At 35.3% G+C, this 22,564-nt stretch overlaps 4 protein-coding genes across 4 annotated transcripts; 2 read left to right on the top strand and 2 right to left on the bottom strand.

Annotated features, from left to right (window-relative positions):
• Positions 1-542: 542 nt before the first annotated feature.
• On the top strand, positions 543-2,167 carry LOC117922488. The gene is made up of 2 exons (XM_034840618.1): positions 543-740; positions 1,214-2,167. Exons 1-2 carry the CDS (start codon positions 600-602, stop codon positions 2,165-2,167), a joined length of 1,095 nt encoding a protein of 364 aa, XP_034696509.1. The 5' UTR covers positions 543-599.
• Positions 2,168-7,065: 4,898 nt separating this feature from the next.
• LOC117921492 lies at positions 7,066-10,648 on the top strand. Its single transcript, XM_034839373.1, has 7 exons — positions 7,066-7,282; positions 7,864-7,979; positions 8,080-8,198; positions 8,284-8,446; positions 8,535-8,761; positions 8,852-9,173; positions 9,264-10,648. Exons 1-7 carry the CDS (start codon positions 7,124-7,126, stop codon positions 10,414-10,416), a joined length of 2,259 nt encoding a protein of 752 aa, XP_034695264.1. The 5' UTR covers positions 7,066-7,123; the 3' UTR covers positions 10,417-10,648.
• Positions 10,649-11,877: 1,229 nt separating this feature from the next.
• On the bottom strand, positions 11,878-15,076 carry LOC117921566 (pentatricopeptide repeat-containing protein At1g15510, chloroplastic). Its single transcript, XM_034839482.1, has one exon. The coding sequence runs from the start codon at positions 15,031-15,033 to the stop codon at positions 12,415-12,417; it is 2,619 nt and encodes an 872-aa protein (XP_034695373.1). The 5' UTR covers positions 15,034-15,076; the 3' UTR covers positions 11,878-12,414.
• Positions 15,077-16,588: 1,512 nt separating this feature from the next.
• LOC117921583 (coleoptile phototropism protein 1) lies at positions 16,589-18,761 on the bottom strand. Its single transcript, XM_034839503.1, has 2 exons — positions 17,906-18,761; positions 16,589-17,295 (listed from the first exon to the last, which is right to left on the bottom strand). The coding sequence occupies exons 1-2, from the start codon at positions 18,629-18,631 to the stop codon at positions 16,726-16,728; spliced, it is 1,296 nt and encodes a 431-aa protein (XP_034695394.1). The 5' UTR covers positions 18,632-18,761; the 3' UTR covers positions 16,589-16,725.
• Positions 18,762-22,564: the final 3,803 nt, after the last annotated feature.

The following is a 22,564-nucleotide window of genomic DNA, read 5'->3' on the forward strand; positions in this document are numbered from 1 at the left end:
TAGAAAGGATAAAATATGCCACGTAGAATAAAGGACATGGGTAAGTCCAGCTAATAAAATTTATTAATTTTAATTGAAAAAAAAGAAGATAAATGGGTGACAACCAAATTTGAGCAATGTCTATATTAATAACCAAATTTTGTTTTCCGGTAATAAATTTATTTGACTTCTCTTTCAATTTTATTTTCCTCTTCTAATTCCAAATATTAATTTTTATTCATTATTATTTTATTGTCTATTTTTTTATATAAAAAAAATTATATTTTGAATATTTAATTACATCTGTTAATAATTTTTTTGTTCCATCAATTTCCCTTTTCTTATTGAAAAATACTTTTTCAATTATTTAAAATTTTTAATTAGGTATTAAAAACAGAGGGTCCTGTTCTAGTGTAGTGCCAGTCTTTGGTGGGGCATAAATAATCTAGCCGTTACGGTATCGACCGTTTGTCCGTGCGGCAACCAAAATTTGAAATGTCAGACTCTTCATACTTTTTAAATAACTTGACCGTTACATTCTTCTTCAACAAAATCACCTTCTCCATTTCTCGTACTCGTCTTCTCCACACCAGAGTGAGGTCTCATCAACAACAACGGCCATGGATTTTGCATTCTCAGAAGAAGAGGTGGCTATCGACGAGGGCCTCGGGAACCCGAAGCTCTGTCGAAATCCCGGTCCAGGTCTATACAGCCATGGCCCTCCTTTCACCTCCACACCCCATATTCTGCAGCAACATGAGGTAAGAGAATTACACTCCTTGAATCTCTCTGTATGGTTGATGAGAAACCTAAGGAAAGGAAAATGGAGGAAAATTCTTAATTTGGGTATTTATGTTGTTTGGGTTTGGAGAAAAAAGACACGTCAACTCATATAGCTAAAATCTAAGTTGTTTACCTTATTCTTGGATCAGTGGTAGCGAGATCCATGATTTTAATTTCCATTTTTCCTTCATTTTCCCAGTAATCAAATGGAGAATTTTTGGGTTTTCTTTTTCTTTGGTTGTGTTGTTGAAGATAGCTTAATTGAATAATTGATCATATGTTCTTCTGGAAATGAGTTCTTCTTGAAGTACAGTTCTTATGGGCTTTCTGTAAAATTCCACCTGCTCTTGGTTGTATCTGCAATTTTCCATTTGAGTCTATGTTCTTTTGCTCAGATTTAATGAATTTTTTTCGTTGGTATGTTGATTAGTGTGAAATTTTCTGTTTGCAGGCTCTCAGTGCAAGGGAATTGGATCATATATTCCCAATTATAGATCCCAAAGCAAAACCAGCCACCAATCACAAGGTTATGGTTAATTCTTCCAACTCATCCCATATGGAAGGGTTTTCTATTGATAGACCTCCATTCTTTTCGGGAAATGATTACTTTTATTGGAAAAATAGGATGACATGGTTTTTAAAATCCATGGATCTTTGGGATGTGATCGAAGATGGTCCCTATATTCCAACTAAAATTGAAAATGGAGTTGTTGTATCTAAACCTAAGCAAGAGTGGGATGAGTTTGATAGAAAGAAAATTCAATTAAATGCCAGAGTTATCCACTGTTTATATTGTGCAATTGATAGAAACGAATATAACCATATTTGTCAATGTAAATCAGCTAAGGATATTTGGAGATGGTTAGAAATAATCCATGAAGGGAACAATAAAGTTAAAGAATCCAAAATTAATATTCTTATGCGTAGTTATGAGTTATTTTTTATGAAAGATGATGAATCTATTGTTGAGATGTTTACGAGGTTCACCAACATCATCAATGAGCTCCAAGCCTTGGGAAAAGTCTACACAGAATATGAGAAGGTGATGAAGATTCTAAGATCCCTTCCTAAGAAATGGGAAATTAAAGTGACAGTTATCCAAGAAGCTAAAGATCTCACAAAACTTCCTTTAGAGGAATTGATTGGATCCTTGATGGCATACGAAATCACCATGAAGAGTCGTCAACAAGTGGAAGACATGAAAAAGAAAAGTATTATTTTTAAAGCCTCCATCATTGATAAAGAAGAAGAAGAAGCTAGTGAAGAAGATGAGGACCTTGCACTCATCATAAGAAAAATCAAGAAGTTCATCAAGTGTGAGAAAAACAAAGAAAAGAAATTTTATCCAAAGAAAGATTCTCAAAAGAAAGAATTATCAAATGTAGAAAACAGAAGAAAGACTTGATAATGAAGTGGGGACACGTATGTTTCATGGCAATTGAAGAAGATGATGAGATAAATTCTGACTCAAACCATAGAAAAGAAAATAAATTCAAGAAGTTCATCAAGTGTGAGAAAAACAAAGAAAAGAAATTTTATCCATAGAAAGATTCTCAAAAGAAAGAATTATCAAATGTAGAAAACAGAAGAAAGACTTGATAATGAAGTGGGGACACGTATGTTTCATGGCAATTGAAGAAGATGATGAGATAAATTCTGACAAACCATAGAAAAGAAAATAAATTCAAGAAGTTCATCAAGTGTGAGAAAAACAAAGAAAAGAAATTTTATCTAAGGAAAGAATCTCAAAAGAAAGAATTATCAAATGTAGAAAAAAGAAGAAAGACTTGATAATGAAGTGGACTCATATGTTTCATGGCAATTGAAGAAGATGATGAGATAAATTCTGACTCAAACCATAGAAAATTACAAGAAGATTTTGAAGAACTTTATGTTGATAATTGAAAAACTTAATTTGAAAAATGTATCTTTCAAAAAAAAAAAAATCTTATGTCTTGAAAATGAGCCAAATAATTTAGAAAGCATAAATATCTTTAGAAAAAGAAAATGAAGAATTGAAAAGAATAAATAATGGTTAACCTCTCTCTCTCTCAAAATTCTCTTATGGACAAAAAAACCCTTTGATAATTCTTACTAGTTAAAAATATATTTTCAATAAAAAAGTTAGACGACAAGAAAATTATTTTGTTAAAGAGAAATCTAGTGTTAGTCCACCCACCACAATTTTTGTAGAAGAGGAGGTTACATTAGTAGCACTTGTCCCCTAAGAAAATCTTTACAAAAGACTACTACTCTTGAGTAAATAAAATAAATAAATAAATAAAGTATTAGTTGCAAAGGTGAAGAGCACTAACGGCTAAGGACAAAAGAAAATATGAGTACTTAAATCATCTTAATTTGTTTTGTAGGCTCTTAGAAAAGACAAATGGTTCTTGGATGGTGGTGCTTAAGACACATTATGGGAGATAAATTCAACTTTATCTTTCCCACCAAAAAGAAAGGCGGTTTGTGACCTTTGGAGACAATGAAAAAAGAAGAATTATTAGACATGGAAATGTTCTATTTGTTTAGGGATTGAAGCATAATCTTTTAAGTATTAGTCAACTTTATGATAAAGGTTTTAAAGTAAATTTTGAATCATTTCATTATATTATCAAGGATATAAAATAATAATAAAACTATTTTCATAAGTCATAGATATGAAAATGTTTACACAATTGATATTAAAAAATATCATGACTATGACAAATGTTTTTCATAATGCATGATGACAATTGATTCTAGCATAAGATGTTGGGACATACTAACATGGACCTTATTTCTTATCTCAACAAACATGAATTTGTTTTAAGTCTTTCTAAAATTAATTTTGAAAAAGATAACATTTGTGAAGCATGCCAAATGAGAAAACAAATAAAAAATTCCTTTAAAAAAAATTATTTCTACTTCAAGACCTTTAAAGTTGTTGTATATAGATATTTTTGGACCTTCTAAGACTTCTAGTCTTAAAAGAAATCCTATGCTTATGTGATTGTGGATAACTTCTCCAGATTCACCTGAGTTTTACTTTTAACTCTTTAAAATGAAGTTTTTCAAGTATTTTTGAAGTTTTGCAAAAAGATTCAAAATTAGAAAGGTTATATCATTACTTGTATAAGAAATCATCATAGAAGGGAATTTGAAAATTATGACTTTGAAACCTTTTGCAATGAGTGTGAGATTAAGCACAGTTTTTCAGCTCCTAGAATTTTTTAACAAAATAAGGTAGTTGAAAGCAAAAATGGAATTTTGCAAGAAATGATTAAAACCATGCTAAATGAAAATGATTTGTCAAAATATTTTTAGGCGAAAGCAACTAATACCACTTGTTAAACTAAATCGTGTTTTATTAAGTTTGGAAGGGCCCTGAACTAATGGCAAGAGTCATTTGTAAGAGATAATCAAGAGGGTCAGTTGTAGTGGTTCTCTTTTTTGCCGGTCTTGTTAGCTGATTTTGGGCTCCCCTACCTTGATTCACTCCTTGAAGGTTTTGAGTTCCCCACTTTACTACTTCTATTCAACTGTGTTATGAGAAAAATTGGTTGTGAGGCTGCCCAGACGCCATCCTCTAGTATAGCATACTTATCAACTCTCTAAAATAAATCATCCATCATAATATGTGGTTTCTTAGCAATGGACTTGAAGAAAGGGGTACTTGAGCTTATGCTCTTCTTGAAAATTTGGAGGATTGCATCCACGCTATAAGATTCCACCTCTAATATGACATGTCCAAACCGCTTCATGAATTCCTATAATGATTCATTTTTTTAGCATTTTTATGTTTTGCAACACACTTATATTCTGCTTTTACCAAGCTAGTTATAAATAATGCACAACGAAGACCTTTGAAACATCCTTGAAGGAGTTGATTAAATTATAAGGCAACCTATGGAAACATGACAATGCTCGACCGTGCAGATTGTCCATGAAAGCTTTGCATAACAACCAGTCATTGCTAATGTCAAGAGTCATCACCTGTCTATAATGCATTAGGTGGTCGAATTAGTCAATCGTCCCATCATACATGGTAAATTTAGGAACCACAAATCCTCTCGATGCCTCATAGTTAATTATGTGCACACCAAACGATGCACACAACTTGTCATCTAAGCGCTTATTCACTATACCTAATGAGGCCCTTTGCATTAACTCCTTAGGTAGCTACTCAGACCTTGCATTCTGTATGTGACTCGAATGAGCTTCTCCGTGGGGAATGTTAGACCACATACCTAAGGCAGCAATAGTATGGTGACCCAACACATACCCTCGTGGGCACTTTTCTTTGGTAATGTCAACGGCTTCATTTAATCGATTCTTGCTAATCAGTCACTTCATAAGGGACCTTTGTGCCATGAGCGACAAAGAGGAACTATTGGCTAATTACTCATCGTCCACCTACAATGAAGGTTCTCTTTATATCGGTAGGACTCCTGTCACATTGTTTTGCAAATCCCTGGATTGTTCTGCTAGTTGAGCGATGACTTATTTTGCTTATGTGGCACCTAGTAGCCATCTACGCCTATAACCCTTCATTTCTGTGTCTCAACTAATCAATGTGCTAAAGCAATAATTGTATACATTGCTCATACTTTTCCTACATTTTCTCCATTTTCACCTACAAGGTGTTAAATCTTTCATCAATTCCCACAAGATGGGTTACAGACTAAGTATTGGCACCCATTCCAAAGGGCATATTTGCTATTTTGCTACTTCTATAGTAGTGACTTTTGCTTGTTTACCATAGATGGTGCCAATTGTTAGTACTTAACCAACAATTTCTTTTTCGGGCAGCTTTTTCTACTCAGCTACTAGTCAAACTTGCAAAAAATGTGTGTTCGGAGGTTTGTCCGAGTAGACCCCTCTAATGCTTTAATTAGCTTTGGAGAATTTTTAGCAAAGTTTTTATATGAGTCAGAGTGTGTACCTTTCTTTTAGTATCTAATGTGTTTTTATAGTGAGTGGTTTGTAACATTGTTTGTGCCTTTATGATTACCATTTACTACAACTTTAATGCGTAAGACTTAATTATTAGTAGTTAGTAAGAGTTGTCTACTTATGTTGTGTAAGAATTGTCTGTCTTATACAAAATGCATAACAATCACATTTATGACTTCATTGCCTAGGTGTACCGTGTACGTCATTTAATTAATGAGTTCTGGTCGGATACAATGTTGAACTAATGATTCATTCAAATAAGGATATCTAGATGGATGTCAACTTCTAGTGCCCATAGCAACGATCCATAATATTAAATTTATTTTCATAATCTTAATAAATAAATTGACTATGATAATAATTTGAGAGAAGAGAATAATATCATTAAAAAAATAAAGATATTAACATCTTCCATTAATAATATATATTTTAAATGAATTAGTAATGGTATAAACACTAATATTTTTTATTATATTGACCATTGTTATGAAAATAAAAGCCATAAAAGGAGACACTTAAAAAAAAAAAAAGAGAGAGAGAGAGACTTTTGCTCAAATGTTTGGAAAATTCTAGATAGAGCTTCAATATTCATTCTGTTCTCTGCGGGCTCAGGTTGGGCTTCAAATCAAAGCCCAAAAACTAGTTATCCCACAATAAAAATGACAAATCCGGCCCAAAAAATCCAATGGGCCCCTTAATCAGGGCCACCAGGGCCAATTGTTGAGTGGGTCCATGGGAAAAAAATGGTTCAAAAGAGCGTACTTGGCGGAAAAAGGGCCTTCTCTTTTTGTTAAAATGTTCAAACCCCAATCATTAACCAAATCACCTTGTCCTTAGTTTTGAATTTTTGAAGGTCCAACTTTACTCTATATTTTTACCATAATACCCTTCTCCTTTATTTATTTATTTATTTTATTATAAATAAATTTGGTTGTTTGTAATAAATTGTGACATTTATTATAATTTTATAAGTAACATCCTATTTAATTTCCAATTCAATTTTGTTTTTCTCTTTTAATTTCAAATATTAATTTTGATTAATTATTACCTTGTCATATTTTAAATATTTAATTACATCTCTCAATAATTTTTTTTCCATCAATTACCCTTTTCTAATTGAAAAGTACTTTTTCAGTTATTTTAAATTTTTAACTATATATATGGTATTAAAAACATTCAGAGGGCAATTGTGTCTTTTCAGGGTATCCTATTCTGGTGGAGGTGAGACTTACGTGACAAAGGATTAATTGCGGTGGGGCATGACATCTAGCCGTTACAGCATCCACCGTTTGCCAATGTGGCAACAAAAATTTGAAATGTCCCACTCTTTATACTTTTTTAAATAACTTGACCGTTACAGTCTTCTTCAGCAAAATCACCTACTCCATTTATCACAATCTTCTGCACACCAGAGTTCCCAACAACAATGGCCATGGATATTGCATTCTCAGAAGAAGAGGTGGCTATCGACGAGGGCCTTGGGTACCCCAAAGCCTACGCGAAGCTCTGTTGGAATCGCGGTCTTGGTCCATACAGCCATGGCCCTCCTTTCACCTTCACGCCCTATATTCTGCAGCAACATGAGGTAAGTGAATTACACTCCTTGAATCTCTCTGTTTAGTTGCTGAGAAAGCTGAGGAAAAGAAAAGGCAGGAAAATTCTTTATTTGGCTTTTTATGTTGTTTGGTTTAAGAGAAAATGAGCATGTCAACTCAGAAGGGCTAAAATCTAAATTGTTTACCAAGCATAGTTAAGAGTGGTGGTTTTTAAATTCTTGGATCAGTGATAATGAGATTCATAATTTTAATTTCCATTTTTTCTCTTCATCTTCCCAGTAATCAAATGGAGAATTTATGGGTTTTCTTTTTCTTTGAGTGTTGTTGAAGTTCTGAGAATGAGCTTACAAGGAGCTTTTGCAGGCTTAATTGATCATCATATGTTCGTCTGAAAATGAGTTCTTCTTGAAGTACAGTTCTTTTAGACTAGAGACTTTATTTTGAGCATGGGCTTTCTGTAAAACTCCACCTGCCCTTGGTTGTGTCTGCAATTTTCCATATTCTAATGTTATGGAAAGTGACTTCTGGGAGTCTCTGTTTCTTGTTTACAGATTTGATGTGAATGTCTTTTCGTTGGTATGTTGATGGGCGTCAAATTTTTTGTTGGCAGGCTCTGAGAGCAAGGGAATTGGATCAGATGTTCCCAATTATAGATCCCAAAGCGAAACCAACCACCAAGCCCAAGATTTTTATCAGTCTCCTCTGGAAACAACTCAACCACCTAGGGTAACTGCTTGAATTTTGTTCTGGGTATCTCAAAAAATAATGAAACTTTTTATACTTTAATCAAGAGACATCTAAGTTCTGTTTCTGATTGATATCTTAGGAATGCTGGCTTTGACCCTGCAATATTTCGGGTTGATCCTTATGGCAATGTTCTATATTATCATGCTGATTCGGCCTCCCCGCTAGCCTGGGATATAGATCATTGGTTTCCCTGCTCAAGTAATTGATCAATCACTGGGCATCTGCTTCTTTTTCTGTGCCTTTGTTTCTGTCATAACTTTTGATCATTCCTCGGGAATTGCAGGAGGAGGATTGACTGTGCCCAGCAATTTGAGGATATTGCAGTGGCAAGTGTGCAAGAGGAAGCATAACAAGCTGGAATTTCTAGTTCCATGGTGGGATCTTCAATTAGGCATCTCCATTAACCAGTTCTTATCGATATTTGCTTCTTCTAACTCAGACTTCAGGTCGATATGCTTCACTTCCTTAGGTGTCTAATGCATTTCCATATAGAAACACAGTTGTGATGATTTATCTAGTTTTACAATATTGCAGGCACAGGGCATTTTCATTGCTCTTCTTTGAAGGGGAAAATGAAGAATTAAATGATTCACATACAGTAGAATCGCATAGTTTTCCACACCATTTCATTGAATCCAAAGAGCAAGTAGGCCTTGCTCCTGCTGCTGTTGTTTTATCTCGAAGAGAATCCCGGGATCCTTCACCAGCTCTGAAATCCCTGGATTTCAATAGGCAGCCAAGGCCAAACTCCCCTATAGTTGGTTAGTACCCAAAAAATAGTTTTCTTCTTATGATTCTGAGAGCAATTTTGAACTTCACAGTAAAGATCTTTTATCCTTCGATTGTCACAGCTGCCAGGAAAATGAAACATAGTTTCTCCAAAGAAAATGAAAACCCAGACATGGTTACCAACCCATATCAAGCCATTGTCATGGCCAGAGATTCCCTGAAACAAAGAGAAGAAGCCGCAAAAATGCAAGGAGAAATACAGAAATTGGATGATGAAGTGAACGACTTGAAGCAAAAGAATGAAGAGGAAAAGGTCTTGATTCAAGACTTGGAATACCAGCTCATAAAGCGTAGGAGACGGGCCGAAAAGTGTAGGCGCCTAGCAGAGGCACAATCTTCATATAGGATCATGTTAGAGAAGATGATTCGAGATGCCATGCACCAGTAAGATTAACTACAAGAACCCCTTTTCTGTTTGTCTTTTTTTCTTTTTTAAGATTCAAAACTGTCAAATTTATGAATTTTCTGTTGCAGGAGTGTCATCTACAAGGAACAAGTGAGACTGAACCAGGCAGCAACAAATGCTCTCATGGCAAGGCTTGAAGCACAGAAGGCTATTTGTGATGCCTCGGAGAAGGAACTCCACAAAAAATTCAAACAAAGGGATGAGATTGAGTACCAGATAAGACCCGAGTGGGAGCAAGGAAGGAAGAGGTCGAGAATGGATGACACCTTACATGAAGACGGAGACAACAAAACTGTTTTGTGTTTACCAGGAATCAAGCCAAGTAGTGCACTTTCACACAAGGAACTGAGGGTGTTTCTAGAGGAGGAGCAGAAAGCATCTGAGGCTGCCTTGTCTCTGATTGAGGAAAGAAAGCAAGAAGAAATAGAAGAGGAAACTGAAGAAAATGTGGATGGTAGGGAGAAGCCTGAGGAGACACGTCTCTCCATTGTTGCAGTGGAGGATGAAAACACAATTGAGGAGAGGCTTCAGGCATTAGAAATTGGAGAAGGGAAGAACTATAACACCCAATTCCCGGTTCTTCGAGAACCGGAAATAGAGGAGGACGAAGAGTGCAGGAAGCAGCGTGGGAAAGGAAATGTAGAGAAGTGGCTCCAGATGCTGTTAGAGAACACTCAAGAAGAAGGGTTTGGCTCTAACAATGCCCAGGAACATGAAACAAGCAGGACTGATGAAGTAATCAGACAACTAAATCTCAAGTATCCCCACAACCAGACAAAGTTCCCAGAATCAGAGAACAAGCAGCAAAAAATCCGGGGGAGGAAAGATCAGTGGAAGGGGAAGGAACCGATTGTTGAGAAGGATGGTAATAGTAATACAGTGTCTGAGAACCTTCCCAACCTACTTCCTTCAGATAAAAGCTATGCAGATGGGGTGGTGGGTAGCATTGGTAAAGGAGTTGGGAGTAGCAAGAGCTTTGAAGGGAAGGAAAGAAGGGGGGAGAGAAGCCGAAAGGACAGGGGGCTTGTGAGAAGCGAGAGTGCCAGGGCCTTTCGACCAACCCCATCATCTCCATCTGTGATCTTGACCATGAAAAAGGGAGTGGATTGCATAGGGAAGAAGCCCATGGTAACCAGTGATGATGAGGATGAGGATGGAGTCGTTCATAACAACTTCCTGAAGTCATCCATCAAAACCATCAAGAAGGTGGTGAAGATGTAAAACAGGAAGATCACAGCTTAGTGTCACACTGTGTGGTTAGGAAACATCTAAAGTCTTGTGACATTAGTCTCTGTTTGCATTGAATCTTCATTTTTTAGTAAGGATGCTGGCAAAGTAGCTCCTTCAAGCGCTTAATAATGGTGTGAAATTTAGGTGTTTATTGTGTTTGATTTTGTGTATAAGACTGATTGTTCTATATATATAATAACAGCTTGTTGTTTGATCAGCTAAATCCAATTTTAGTTTCTCTTCTTCTCTTGTGTCCTGTTGCATGAATAATGCAGTGACAGAAGGAATTTCAGCTTCTTGGAATCTTTAGGATTGGGCTGGTTGGTTCACTCCCAAATGTTCTCTCATAACTTGGAGGGGGCAAAAAAACTTCAAACCCCTCTGCAATCGCAAGGCTCCACTCCCCCTTCCATTCTAGAACAGCTTATACTAATTACCGAATAGAGGATCTTAGTATCTTCATAACCATTGAAGGGAGAAACAAGATCCAGATATTGGAATCCCCATATCCCAATTCAAATCAAAATAATAGGTCATTGTTTGAAGCAAATAATTTGGCAACATGTAACCTGCCTCAGCAAATGAGACGTACATTGATTGGATCTTGTGTTACAACTCTATCCTTTTATGCCTTTTTTGCTATGCGGAGATAAGAATTGAATAAAGCTGAAAGTGAAGGTAAATCATGGTATCGTCCATAGGAGAACTAAAATATTTTTAAGAGTAGAATTTTGATTGTTATAAGAAGAAATGTTTTATTTTTAATTACGATTAGTGTTTTTATTCGTAAAAATGTTTTCTCTTAAAGTGTTTTAATTATCAAGTATTTTTTTTCAGAAAACGCTACAAGTGATTTTTTTAACATTTTTTAACATCACAAATGATTTTTTAGATTTTTAAAAAGGTTTCCTAAATTTTACTAAACACCTTTTTTTTTTTTTCAAAAATACATATAGAATCATAATGTTTAGTCAATACAAATGAAGGGAGATGAAAAGTTTTATATTCTACCATCAATACAAATTTATATAAAATATATAGAAGCATAAATTTGTGAATTGAAGAAAGAAAGTGAAATATCACATTCATACAATGAATATACAAAGTTTAAAATAATTTTCTTGCATTTTTCTATGACATTAAAACCTAAGAGTATAACTTTTTATGCCATGTTTGATTTGCAAAACATTTGAAAGAAAAGGAAAAAGAAAGAAAATAAAAGGAAAAAAAATGAAAGAAAATAAAAAAATAGATTTAAAGTTAATAAATTATTTTTATATATTTATTTAAACTCATTTTACTTAATTATTTTCCTCTTTTATATAAAATTGATTTAAAATATATAAAATTTTAATTAATTTTAATTATATTTAATTTTTTTTCATATATGTTTTTATATTACTCATACCTCATGAAACCAAACATAGCTTTTGTGATTCCGAGGACCAAATATAGCCTAAATCTTTTCCCTTTATATCTATGAAGCAGTCTTATCCAAGCACTTGCAATTTGCAACATTATACAATACATTCCACTTGCAGTAAGCCTGTTTGTTTAACATTACAAGAAAAAAAGGCATATATATAAAAATAACAGGAACTGAAGCCCTTCTTTACAGCTCAATGTTCCTTCCCTATACTACTTTTAGGAGGGACTTAACTGAATTCCCAGCAGCACCAAACCTACAATATTCCATCATCAATTTTCCTGATCGAATGCTGTGCTGTGATAAGAAGGAATTAATAGTTTCTTCCCTCTTCACTTTTGTTTGTCATATCATCCTTGACAATGGATGTACATCTTTCCTTCAACCTTATGGTTCTGATCTGAGCTTAGCAATTTCACATAGCTTAATACACTTCACTGCTGAGGGGCCGGTTCTATCAGATAGTTATGTGCATATTGAATTCTTGAGGTTGAGGTCATATATGCTCTTACAAGTTAGAACCACTAGATATATGAGAAGTAGGTGTCTTTAGTACTCACCAGTCAAGTTTTTCCCCAGTAACCCTCGTCACCACAAGAGCAGACTCCATCCTTGAAATGGTGAAATTGTTCGGTATCCCTAACTGAAATCCCCCTCCGAACAACCTTGGAAATGAATTTGACGGTGTTATGGCAATTTTCACACATGTAAAGATTCTTTGTCACCCAAATAGGGGTACCAGGGACAGTATTTATGAGCCCAAACGCAATGGCCAGTCTCTCGCTGTGCCCACAAAAAATTTCAGCTTTTGAAGCATCAATATCATCTCTACGACTGTCCTTTGACATACTCAGACCTGTTGCCTCCATCTTCTCATAAAACCCCTCCAAAACTGCATTTATTTCCTTTATCTGAGGGTGAAAATCATCACCAGTAAGGAAAGCATGAACTTGTCCTGCTACTTCTACCCAACTGCACCCAGGATCAACAGTTAGCCTGTTTTCTCTCATTATCTTTCTCACCCTGGCTACTTCATCCCACTTACCACTGTCAGCATAAAGATTACACAAGAGAATGTAATAGCCAACACTTTTTGTATCCATTTCAAAGATATGTTGAGCTGCGAGTTCCCCAAGCTCAATGTTCTGGTAAATCCTACATGCATTTAATAAGGCTCCCCAAATGGCAGGATCTGGATCTATGGGCATTTTCTTTATAAACTCGTATGCATCCTCCAACCGGCCTGCACGGCCAAGTAAATCCACCACACTGGCATAATGTTTCAGATTTGGGGCAATATGGAACTTATGTTCCATGCTTTCAAAATATTCCAAGCCATCAGTCACCATTCCAGATCTACTACAAGCACATAATAGGGAAGTAAATGTAATCTCATCGGGATTGACATCTGACTCGATCATTTTATGAAATAGCTCCACAGCGAGTCCTCCTTTCCCCTGCTGGGCATAGCCTGTAAGCAGAATGTTCCATGAAGCAACATCCTTTTCACATGAATTAAACTGGTTCCATGCAGGTTCCATCCTTCCACACCTTACATACATGTCTAGAAGAGCATTGGGTAAAAAACCATCAAACCCCAATCCAGTTCTTAATGCATGAGCATGAATCTCTTTTCCACATGACAAAGCTCCTATCCTAGCACATGCAGACAGGACAGAAACTAAGGTAACAGAATTGGGTTTTAAACTGAGTATCATTTGCTGAAAGAAAAACAGAGCCTCAAAGCTCCGATAGTTGAGCCGAAGCCCAAGAATGATCGAAGTCCAAGATATCACGTTCTTGTTAGGAATACGATGAAACACGTCCAAAGCCTTATCAATGCATCGACACTTGGAATACATATCTATAAGGCTGTTTGCAACTATGACATAAGAAGTAAGTCCAGTCCTATCAGCAAACTCATGAAGCATAATACCCTTGTCTAAAAGGCCTAAACCAGCACAAGCAGAAAGAACACTGGCTATTGTGATCTCATCTGGCACAACCCCCTCGTGCTCCATGATTGTGTATGTTTCCACAGCTTTTTCAGGCAACCCATTCTTCTCATAACCTGAAATCATTGCCGTCCATGATACCAAATCTTTAAACTCCATTTTAGAAAAAACCATTTCTGCTTCATCCCAACACCCAACACTTGAATGCATTTGAATCAATGAATTATTTACCGAAACTTCAGCAACAAACCCAGTTTTGATCACATACCCATGAACTTCCCTCCCTAATCTCTCATCACCAAGAGCCTCACAGGCCGAGATCACACTGGTCATTGTCATCAAATCCGGATCAGCGAAAAATTCACGCATCATAAAGAACAATCTCAATCCTTCCAAGCAAACATCATTCTCAAAGTACCCTGAAATCATCGCATTCCATGATATCCGATCCCTCCTGGGCATTCTATCAAACACCAACCTTGCACTAAAAATATCTCCACACTTCACGTACATAGTTATCAAAGCGTTAACCACATCTACATCTGACTCGAACCCATATCTAATTACATGCAAATGAACCTCCCTACCCCTCGCCAAGTCTGGCAAACCCCCGCAAGTCCTCAAAACACAAGGAAACGTGTACACATCAGGCCTAATCCCCACCCACAACATCCTATGATACAAATTCAAAGCTTCGTCAAAATACCCAGCTTTTGCATACCCACCCACCAAAACATTCCAAGAAAACAAATCCCTCTCGGCCATTTTCCCAAACACATACCACGCTTCAACTAAATCACCAAATCTCACAAACATACTCAATAACGCATTACCGAGTCTAACCCCCAAACGGGTTACTGTTTTACTCACGTACGAGTGAACCCTCGAGCCTTCACTGGCAGCTCTCTTCCACTCACAGAGCCTCAATAAGGCAATATAAGTTTCTTCTTCGACAGAAACTTGAAGTTCTTGCATTGAATCTAAGTGGATTAAAGCTTTCTCTAAGTCCCCTTTAAGGCAGAGTTCCAAGATAAGTGAGTTCGGGTTTTGGGCAGTGATGGAGCTGGGGTTGAGGACTGAGATTTCGTGGTGTTTTCTTAGGGAAATTTGGCGGGTTTTGATATTTTGAGAGAAATTTAGGGGTTTGGGTTTGTGGGTTTTGGAGTGATGAGGATTGGGGAGGTTAGTCTGGAGATGAATTGCGGGGATTTTAGCAGAAACAGCCATCTCTGGAAATTGGAACAGAGCATTGGCTTCGTTCAGGTGGCTTTGGTGGCTTCGTTCAAGATTACGATGAGAGGGAAAACAGAAAACGACGTCGTTTGGACCATTTTCAAATTCTCCACTATTTTAGGTTTGGAATATTCTAGGCCAGATTGTTATCATTTTCCAAAACAATTCTCGAATTGAAAACAGTTTTAAAAAATAATTTTCAAAATACCTCTCTCGTATTTTTTAAAGAAAATTCTGGAACTTTTCTCAAGTCTCAACCTATTGTTTTTTGTGTTTCCTAATATTTGTTTAAGATAAATTTTATTATTAATGCTTTATTTTCAATCATTTTTATATTTGTGCCATTATTTTTTAAAATTATAAAAAATAAAAATAAAAATAAAAATAAATAAAAAATAACTAAAAAATAATTAAAACATATTTTCAGAAAATAACTTATTTTCAAAATAATTTCTCAAAAAACCTTTTTAAAAAAAAACATAAGACATATTTTCAAGTTTTGAACATAATTTTTTGGTTTTGGAAACAAAAAACTATTTTTAAAAACAATTCTTAAGCACGCTCCTATTTGCTTTATTTAAAGGAGGAGACTTTCCAAAATGCTTATTTAACACATAAAATTAAATGTCATGTAATTTCTTTGAAAATTTAATAGTGGGGGCAATTGAGGAAAAATCCAAGGCTGATAGGAATAATTTGACATGTTTGAAGGTCTGATTGGGACCATGGTCACAATGAGATTAGGCAAGGCAAATAAATTAAAAAATAAACAAATAAAAATCATTTTCCCTTCTTCCCTTCTTATGTATATAAATACATAAGACTTAACCATAAAATATATATATATAGAATATAGAGTCTTACATCTTTTTATATCCATTGAAAATCCCATTTTTACTAAAAATCTCTCTTAGATCGAATAAATTTTTCAAAAATGAAAACTCTTTTCTACCGAGACTTATTCTATCTTTATAAATTTTTCGAGATATTTTTTTACGAAATTTTGTTATAGCATCTATAATAACCTCTGGTTTAGATGGATAGCCTAACAAATGGATATCCGTAAAAATAAGTTTATGGATTGAACATAGTTTTGATCCAAAATAGTCCTTTTATATGAAAATAAATAAATAAATTTAACCATTTTTTTTAAACTTATATTCAAAATTACCCTTTTATTGCTATTTAATAGTCGTATCATTAAAAAAAAATATTTAAAAAAAAATTAAATTAAAGTTTTATTTGTCAACGGAGATTTTATTTAAAATAAAGATTCAATTGTCAGTTAATGCTTCAATTTTATGAGAGGATGATGTGATATTTAAAAAGAGGTACATTAAATATAAGTTTTAAAGGGACCTGAAAGGCATATTTTTATGGTCAAACGGTTCATTTTGACCCAAAATTCGTTACACTAACAGTCTAACCAATTAGTTCGGGTGTTTCTTTGGGGTAAAAAGCCCTTGTCAGGATGTTTTTAAGACACCACCAAAGTAAATTTGAAAACAGTTTTTAGAATTTAATTCTAAATTTAATGCAAACCCAAATCTAAAATAATCTTATGGAACTGGGTTTTGAGTCAAATCTAAAATAAATGCAAATTAAAGAGATGTTGTTCAACCCACAAGTTACCAGTCAATAGATAACAAAATAACTGAAGTCAGTTCTGAAACTCTGGTCTAAGTTTCAAGACAAGGAATTCCTCCACTTGGGAGGAGTTTTTCCTCGAACCAGCCTTGTCTTCGTGATCTTGAAATCCAGAGGCGTTTGCTGCCCAAATGCAGCCTCTCCTTCTCCTTCTTCTCTTCCTTGGATCTTCTCCCCAATGCTTCCAGCATCGACCCCAGTAGATCTGAATGAAGGCATTACCAACTTCTTCCACTTGAACAACCCCTTCTTCTTCTCCAACAACCTCTCTATCTGTCCCTGCATCGCACTGCACTGCCCTTGAAGCCTCCTAACTTCCTCTCTCAACCTCCTTATCTCCGCCTGTTGAGACGATATTTCGCGCTTGGAGGGACACCTAGATGGATGCTCAAGTACTCCAGGCTTGGGGCTTCGGGTTCCACTGAAGGAACCGCTCCAGTCTAGCTGCCGGGTGAGCTTGGTTTGCTCTGAGAGGAGCACTTGGATCACTGCTCGGACCGGCAAACGTTCATTGTGAGCTGCATGGAAAGAGGCCTCCGGCGAGAGTTTTCGGCTGTCTATTATCCTGCAAAGTACCTTTCTATCTTGCTTGGACACCCCGGGATGTGCCTGAAAGTGAACATGAACCATTAAGCCACCCCTTGAAGTTCTAAGTTTATCAGTTCTTACTTGGCAGATTCTTTTGGATTAGACTAATTTCTCATCATGGTGTTGGAACTTAACATTCTAAGAACATTTTTTCACAGGGTATTTTTACATTGCCTTGAATTGAAAATTCATAGTGTATGATCCAGAAATTTAGTTCTATTCGTTGCTGAATTGCGATGTCATATCGACGCACAAAAACAAGAGTGCAATGGCAATTCAATCCAACAGTATTTTTAACGCTACCTTTCACATGCTTTATGAATAGACAACAGAAGAGCCAATTTTCTTGGCCTGTCACTTTCTCAAGAAAATGGACAAATATATGCTGCCTCACATTTTGTCCACAAAATTCCTGAGCCACCACTTTAGATGAAGAATCTGGTGCTGGTGACAACACATCAATCCCATCTGCTACTCCTTGAGCTGAGAACCCAGAATTTTCTCTTCTGGTTTAACATTTAAAGGTATAATAAATGTATTCAAGATACAATACATTTTTTCAGGGATTGAAACAAGCTCTCTAATTTATTTATCTGATGAACTAAATGTCGTATCACAAAATTTTACTTACTTTGAGATAAGTATCGATAGCCCGGTATAACCCATCGTCTGTTGATCGGGCGTGGCTGGGGAGAGCACCGGCAAGAGAGGCAAACTCCTGCAATGTCAAATTGGAATCAACGGCAGCCTCTGCAAGGTAGGAGTCGATGAGCTTCGCAACTTTAATGAGGGCAGCTCCACTCTTAGCAGCATCATCCATGTTCACAAACCTCTTCACCAATCTCATGACAAGCTCAACATCCAGTAAAGTCGCACAGGTGTGGCAAAAGGAAGGAATCATCAGCTCCTTCAGTGAAGCTTGGTCGAGCTGCCATGATATCCGGCTCTCTAGCTCAGCGCGATATGTTGGCTCAACCCCAACCATGTTAGCCGTCCGGAGCAGCCTCAGAAGGAAGTTGCACGGAATGGAGTCCTTCTCTGGAGGGAGAATTCCCACTAGCGTTTCGACAAAAAACCTTTTCTTCATCCATGAAGTAGTAGCACTCTCCGGTGACTCCTCAAAGATCGTTAGCCCCTTTTCGTCATCGGTTAATAATTCCGGAAGCCACTTAGAAGCATAGTGTGCTATGATCGAACCAATTAGGTCAGGTCGAACGCCCTTGGCCTTAATTCCAGAGAGAGTCTTGACAAAGTAGTCCATGTCGAGGATACATGCGTCATCGAGCCAGCATTCGGCTGCAAATATCGGCCCCTTTCCGGCTAGAGTGATGGATTCCGGCAAGGCTAGCTTCTTCATTTTTGGTACTCCAGGCTACATGTGAAGACTGATAATGAAGGGGGACATAAGCTCCCAGTATTAATAGATAAGAGTATGTAGACCACACCTCTGCCTGGTGCCAGCCTAATTGACAGTAGCGCCCTTGAAGACTGCTGCTGCTTTGAAAAGTAAACGGAAGAAAAACATGGGTTGTTTGGGAATAAAGAAACATTGTGGACAGTTGGAAGTCATTTTTATTTATAATGAATTTTGTTATGGTATCAGAGAATGAGCCATCATATGTGATTTGGGTGGAATATATCGCATTAAATAACAATTGTCTTCTCCCTCAATCTGCAGGTAGCGCATGGGCATGATGAAATTTTGTCAGGAATCCTAGAAATTATATTCTGATCATGATGGCATGCGGACAATGCATGGCCAGCAATTTAATGGCTGCCCTTTGACATATGAAGAACCATGGTCATGATGGGGTTTGATGGACCAATATTTGAGATATTAGTGGGGGAGAGGTACCAAAAAGATGATCATGATGAAAAGGGAGGGACACAGACATATATGCCAAATCTTGTATGCTTCTTCATATTTCGCATGCATGTGCATGGGTTGAACTTAATTCACGTGAAGTATGATTAGCTTTGTTTGATAGCTTTTGGGGGTGAGTGTCGAGTGATGGCCCACCCCAGCTTGGCCTAAAGAGCTATTGCTGGGACTGGGGAGCGAGTGAACGTTCCTTCCAGAAAGTCCGAGAAAAGGAGGAACGCTTTCATTGGACTATAGGAAGCTTCAGAGAAGAGGTATACATTATCGATCGAGGAGAGAGAGAGAGAGTTATCGCTCCCTAGTTTAAACTTTTGAAACAATACTCAAGAGGCCCATAGAGAGAGAGAGAGAGAGAGAGAGAAGAGAGAGAGAGAGAGAGAGAGAGAGAGAGAGAGAGAGAGAGAGAGAGAGAGAGAGAGAGAGAGAGAGAGAGAGAGAGAGAGAGAGAGAGAGAGAGAGAGAGAGAGAGAGAGAGAGAGAGAGAGAGAGAGATTGCTCCTTTGTTTAAACTTTTGAGACAGTACTCAAGAGGCCAGAGAGAGAGAGGGGGGGGGGCTGTTATCGCTCTCTCATTTAAACTTTTGAGACAATACTCAAGAGGCCCACAGAAAGAGAGAAAAAGAGAGAGAGAGAGAGAAAGAGAGAGGAGGGGCTGTTATCGCTCTCTCATTTAAACTTTTGAGACAATACTCAAGAGGCCCACAAAAAAAATAGAAAAAGAGTACTCAAGAGGCCCATAAAAGAAAGAGGGGGGGTGTTAAATCGCTCTCATTTGAACTTTTGAGACAATACTCAAGAGGCCCACAGAAAGAGAGAAAGAGAGAGGGGGGGACTCCCCTTTTATAGCCATTTTTCCTTGTGGATGAGCATGAAGGAGTGACTTCAACAAGCTTTATTAACTTTTGGGCATATGAGGACAAAGGTAGTTGGACTCGTCTTTCTAGGCATAGGTCAATCAATTAGGTCATCCCGTAAGTTCGGAGGGAGATCATCTCTTTTATAATGGTCCTAGTTTTGGGATGAGGTGATTTTGTGCATTTTCAAGTACCTTGTTTGAGAGGTAATTTATAAAGATATGTTGATGTTTGGTATCTCTACATGTGATATTAATATTTTTCATCCTTCAAGCTCTTCACTAGGAGTCATGTGATATTAATAAGCTCTCTATTAGATCCCAAGCAAACAATATTTACAAGTTGTTGTTACCTACTTGTGAAAGTCACATCTATTATTGTCATATGTCTGCATCTATTGCTATTACCCCCATATGGTAGGACTATTGCTTCTACCCATGTTAGAATATGTTTTCTCTTTCTTTTTGATCCATTTTTCTCTTTTTTGCGTTCATTTTGCATATTAAGAACATGATGCAAAGTAGATTGGGTGGGGAGAAGCCAAATGATATTTTTTTGAAGCAATTTGCTTCTTGTTGTTGTGGATATGTTTGTTCTTGTTACACATTTGCTAGCATATTTTGAAAATTGTTAATTTGAACCTTATTTTTTTGCTGAAATCTAGCTAAGAATGGGATTGAACCCTCTTGAAAGAAAAATAATAATGATTTTTTTTTTAATTTATATGACTTTTTCTGACATCTATTTGAGTTATAAGGATTATTGTAACTCAATCTATAATTTGTTATGATCAATTTTAGAAAATAAAGGGTAAGCTAAAGTTTAGTAGAGAAGAGTATAATATGGTCGTTCAATATTCTTCGATAGAAACATACTAAAATTCATTCAAAAAACATAAATTTTCATCGAAACATACAGTAAGGGTATATATCAACAACTCATTTCAACTCACCTTATACCTTTTAAAGAATTTTCATATACTAATTTACCGAATAACACTTCTTCCATAGCCCTTGTACTTATATCTAAAGAACTCTCACCTAGGAACATATATACGTCTATATCTCTCATTATATCCACTCATAGATCTTCTCGAGGATGTTTTAGGTTTTTTACTTTATGATATTTTACCTTTCTTCCTTTAAGGACTCCCGCCTAGGAATAATTCTTTCTTAATATTTGTTTTTCAAGCCACCCATCATGATGCCTTAAATCTCCATGTCACTCATATTTCACATTAGGTTATTCTAGCAAAACAGATTATATCACAATATAATAAAGTACATCTAACCATGAGTAACAATTCTCGACATACCAATCATCATGTTTTTCATTCAATCATCATAAATGATCATAATATTCTCATACATGCATAATCAAGCATGTTAAATTATTTCACAGCTCAACCCTCATTCAAAATATCAATTAAATATTAAATTTTAATTCACAAATTTATAAGAAAAGGATATTTTTTAAATCAAATTTTCTAATTTAAATCTCCTTTAACTTTAGCTTCATTTTCTTTGATTTCTTTGATTTCATTTTGTCACATGCCATTCAACTAGTCATCTTTTAAATGCCTCCAAGTTGCCTTCCCATAACACCTAATCTAGCCACTTTTTAATGGAATCTTGATACAACAAAGGGCTTCTATAGAAGTCAACCAAACTAAAGAAAATTAACTACACAGTCATAAAACTAAATAAATAGTTAACTAAGTGCGTGTTTGATTAATTTAATATTTATTATTTAATAGCTTAAATTGACTTTAAGTTAAATTATTCTTAAATTATTAACTTAAAACTTACTACTTATTTTTTATTTTAAGTATTAAAGTTAACTTAAAATTTATTTTAACTCATTTATTTTATTAATTCTAAGCAATAAATTTATTTATAAAAAATTTATATTTAAAATATTATAAATAGAAAAGATCGATAACCATAATTTAATCACAAAAAATAATTTATTGGAGTTATATTATTTTATTATATTTTGATTCATTTGAAATCTTAATATTAATTGTCACAAAACAATTTTGATATCAAATATGCATTTTATTAGAAGAAAAGAAAAAAGAAAAATAAATAAATAAACTTTATTTTAGATGATACAAAATATTTTACAAATTTTATTAGTAAATGTATTTCCTAGAAACAAAGTTATTTACAAATAAGGTGCAATAAATAAAATAAATAAAGACAAATATGAATTTCATGAATATTAAGTAAAAGATTTTTTTTATTTTTTATTTTTTTTGGAAAGTCATTTAAGAAATTAATCTTTCATCATACAAAATACTTAATACAAATATTTTTGTAAAAAAGAAAAATATATATTTGTCATTGCCAAATTATTTTATTATATTTTTATTTTTTCAACATTCTCACACAAGATGTTACAAAGTAATTTACAAAATTTATTAAAAATAAAAAAAAAGGAAAAAATTTTTCAATGATTCAAAATATTTTATGATTTATAAATGAAATTATTTACAAAAATTAAAATTATTTACAATGTTAATGTAACAAATAGATTTAATTAATAAGTAATA

Source organism: Vitis riparia, chromosome 9 (genome assembly GCF_004353265.1).
Source record: "Vitis riparia cultivar Riparia Gloire de Montpellier isolate 1030 chromosome 9, EGFV_Vit.rip_1.0, whole genome shotgun sequence".
In the NCBI taxonomy this organism is placed as follows: domain Eukaryota; kingdom Viridiplantae; phylum Streptophyta; class Magnoliopsida; order Vitales; family Vitaceae; genus Vitis; species Vitis riparia.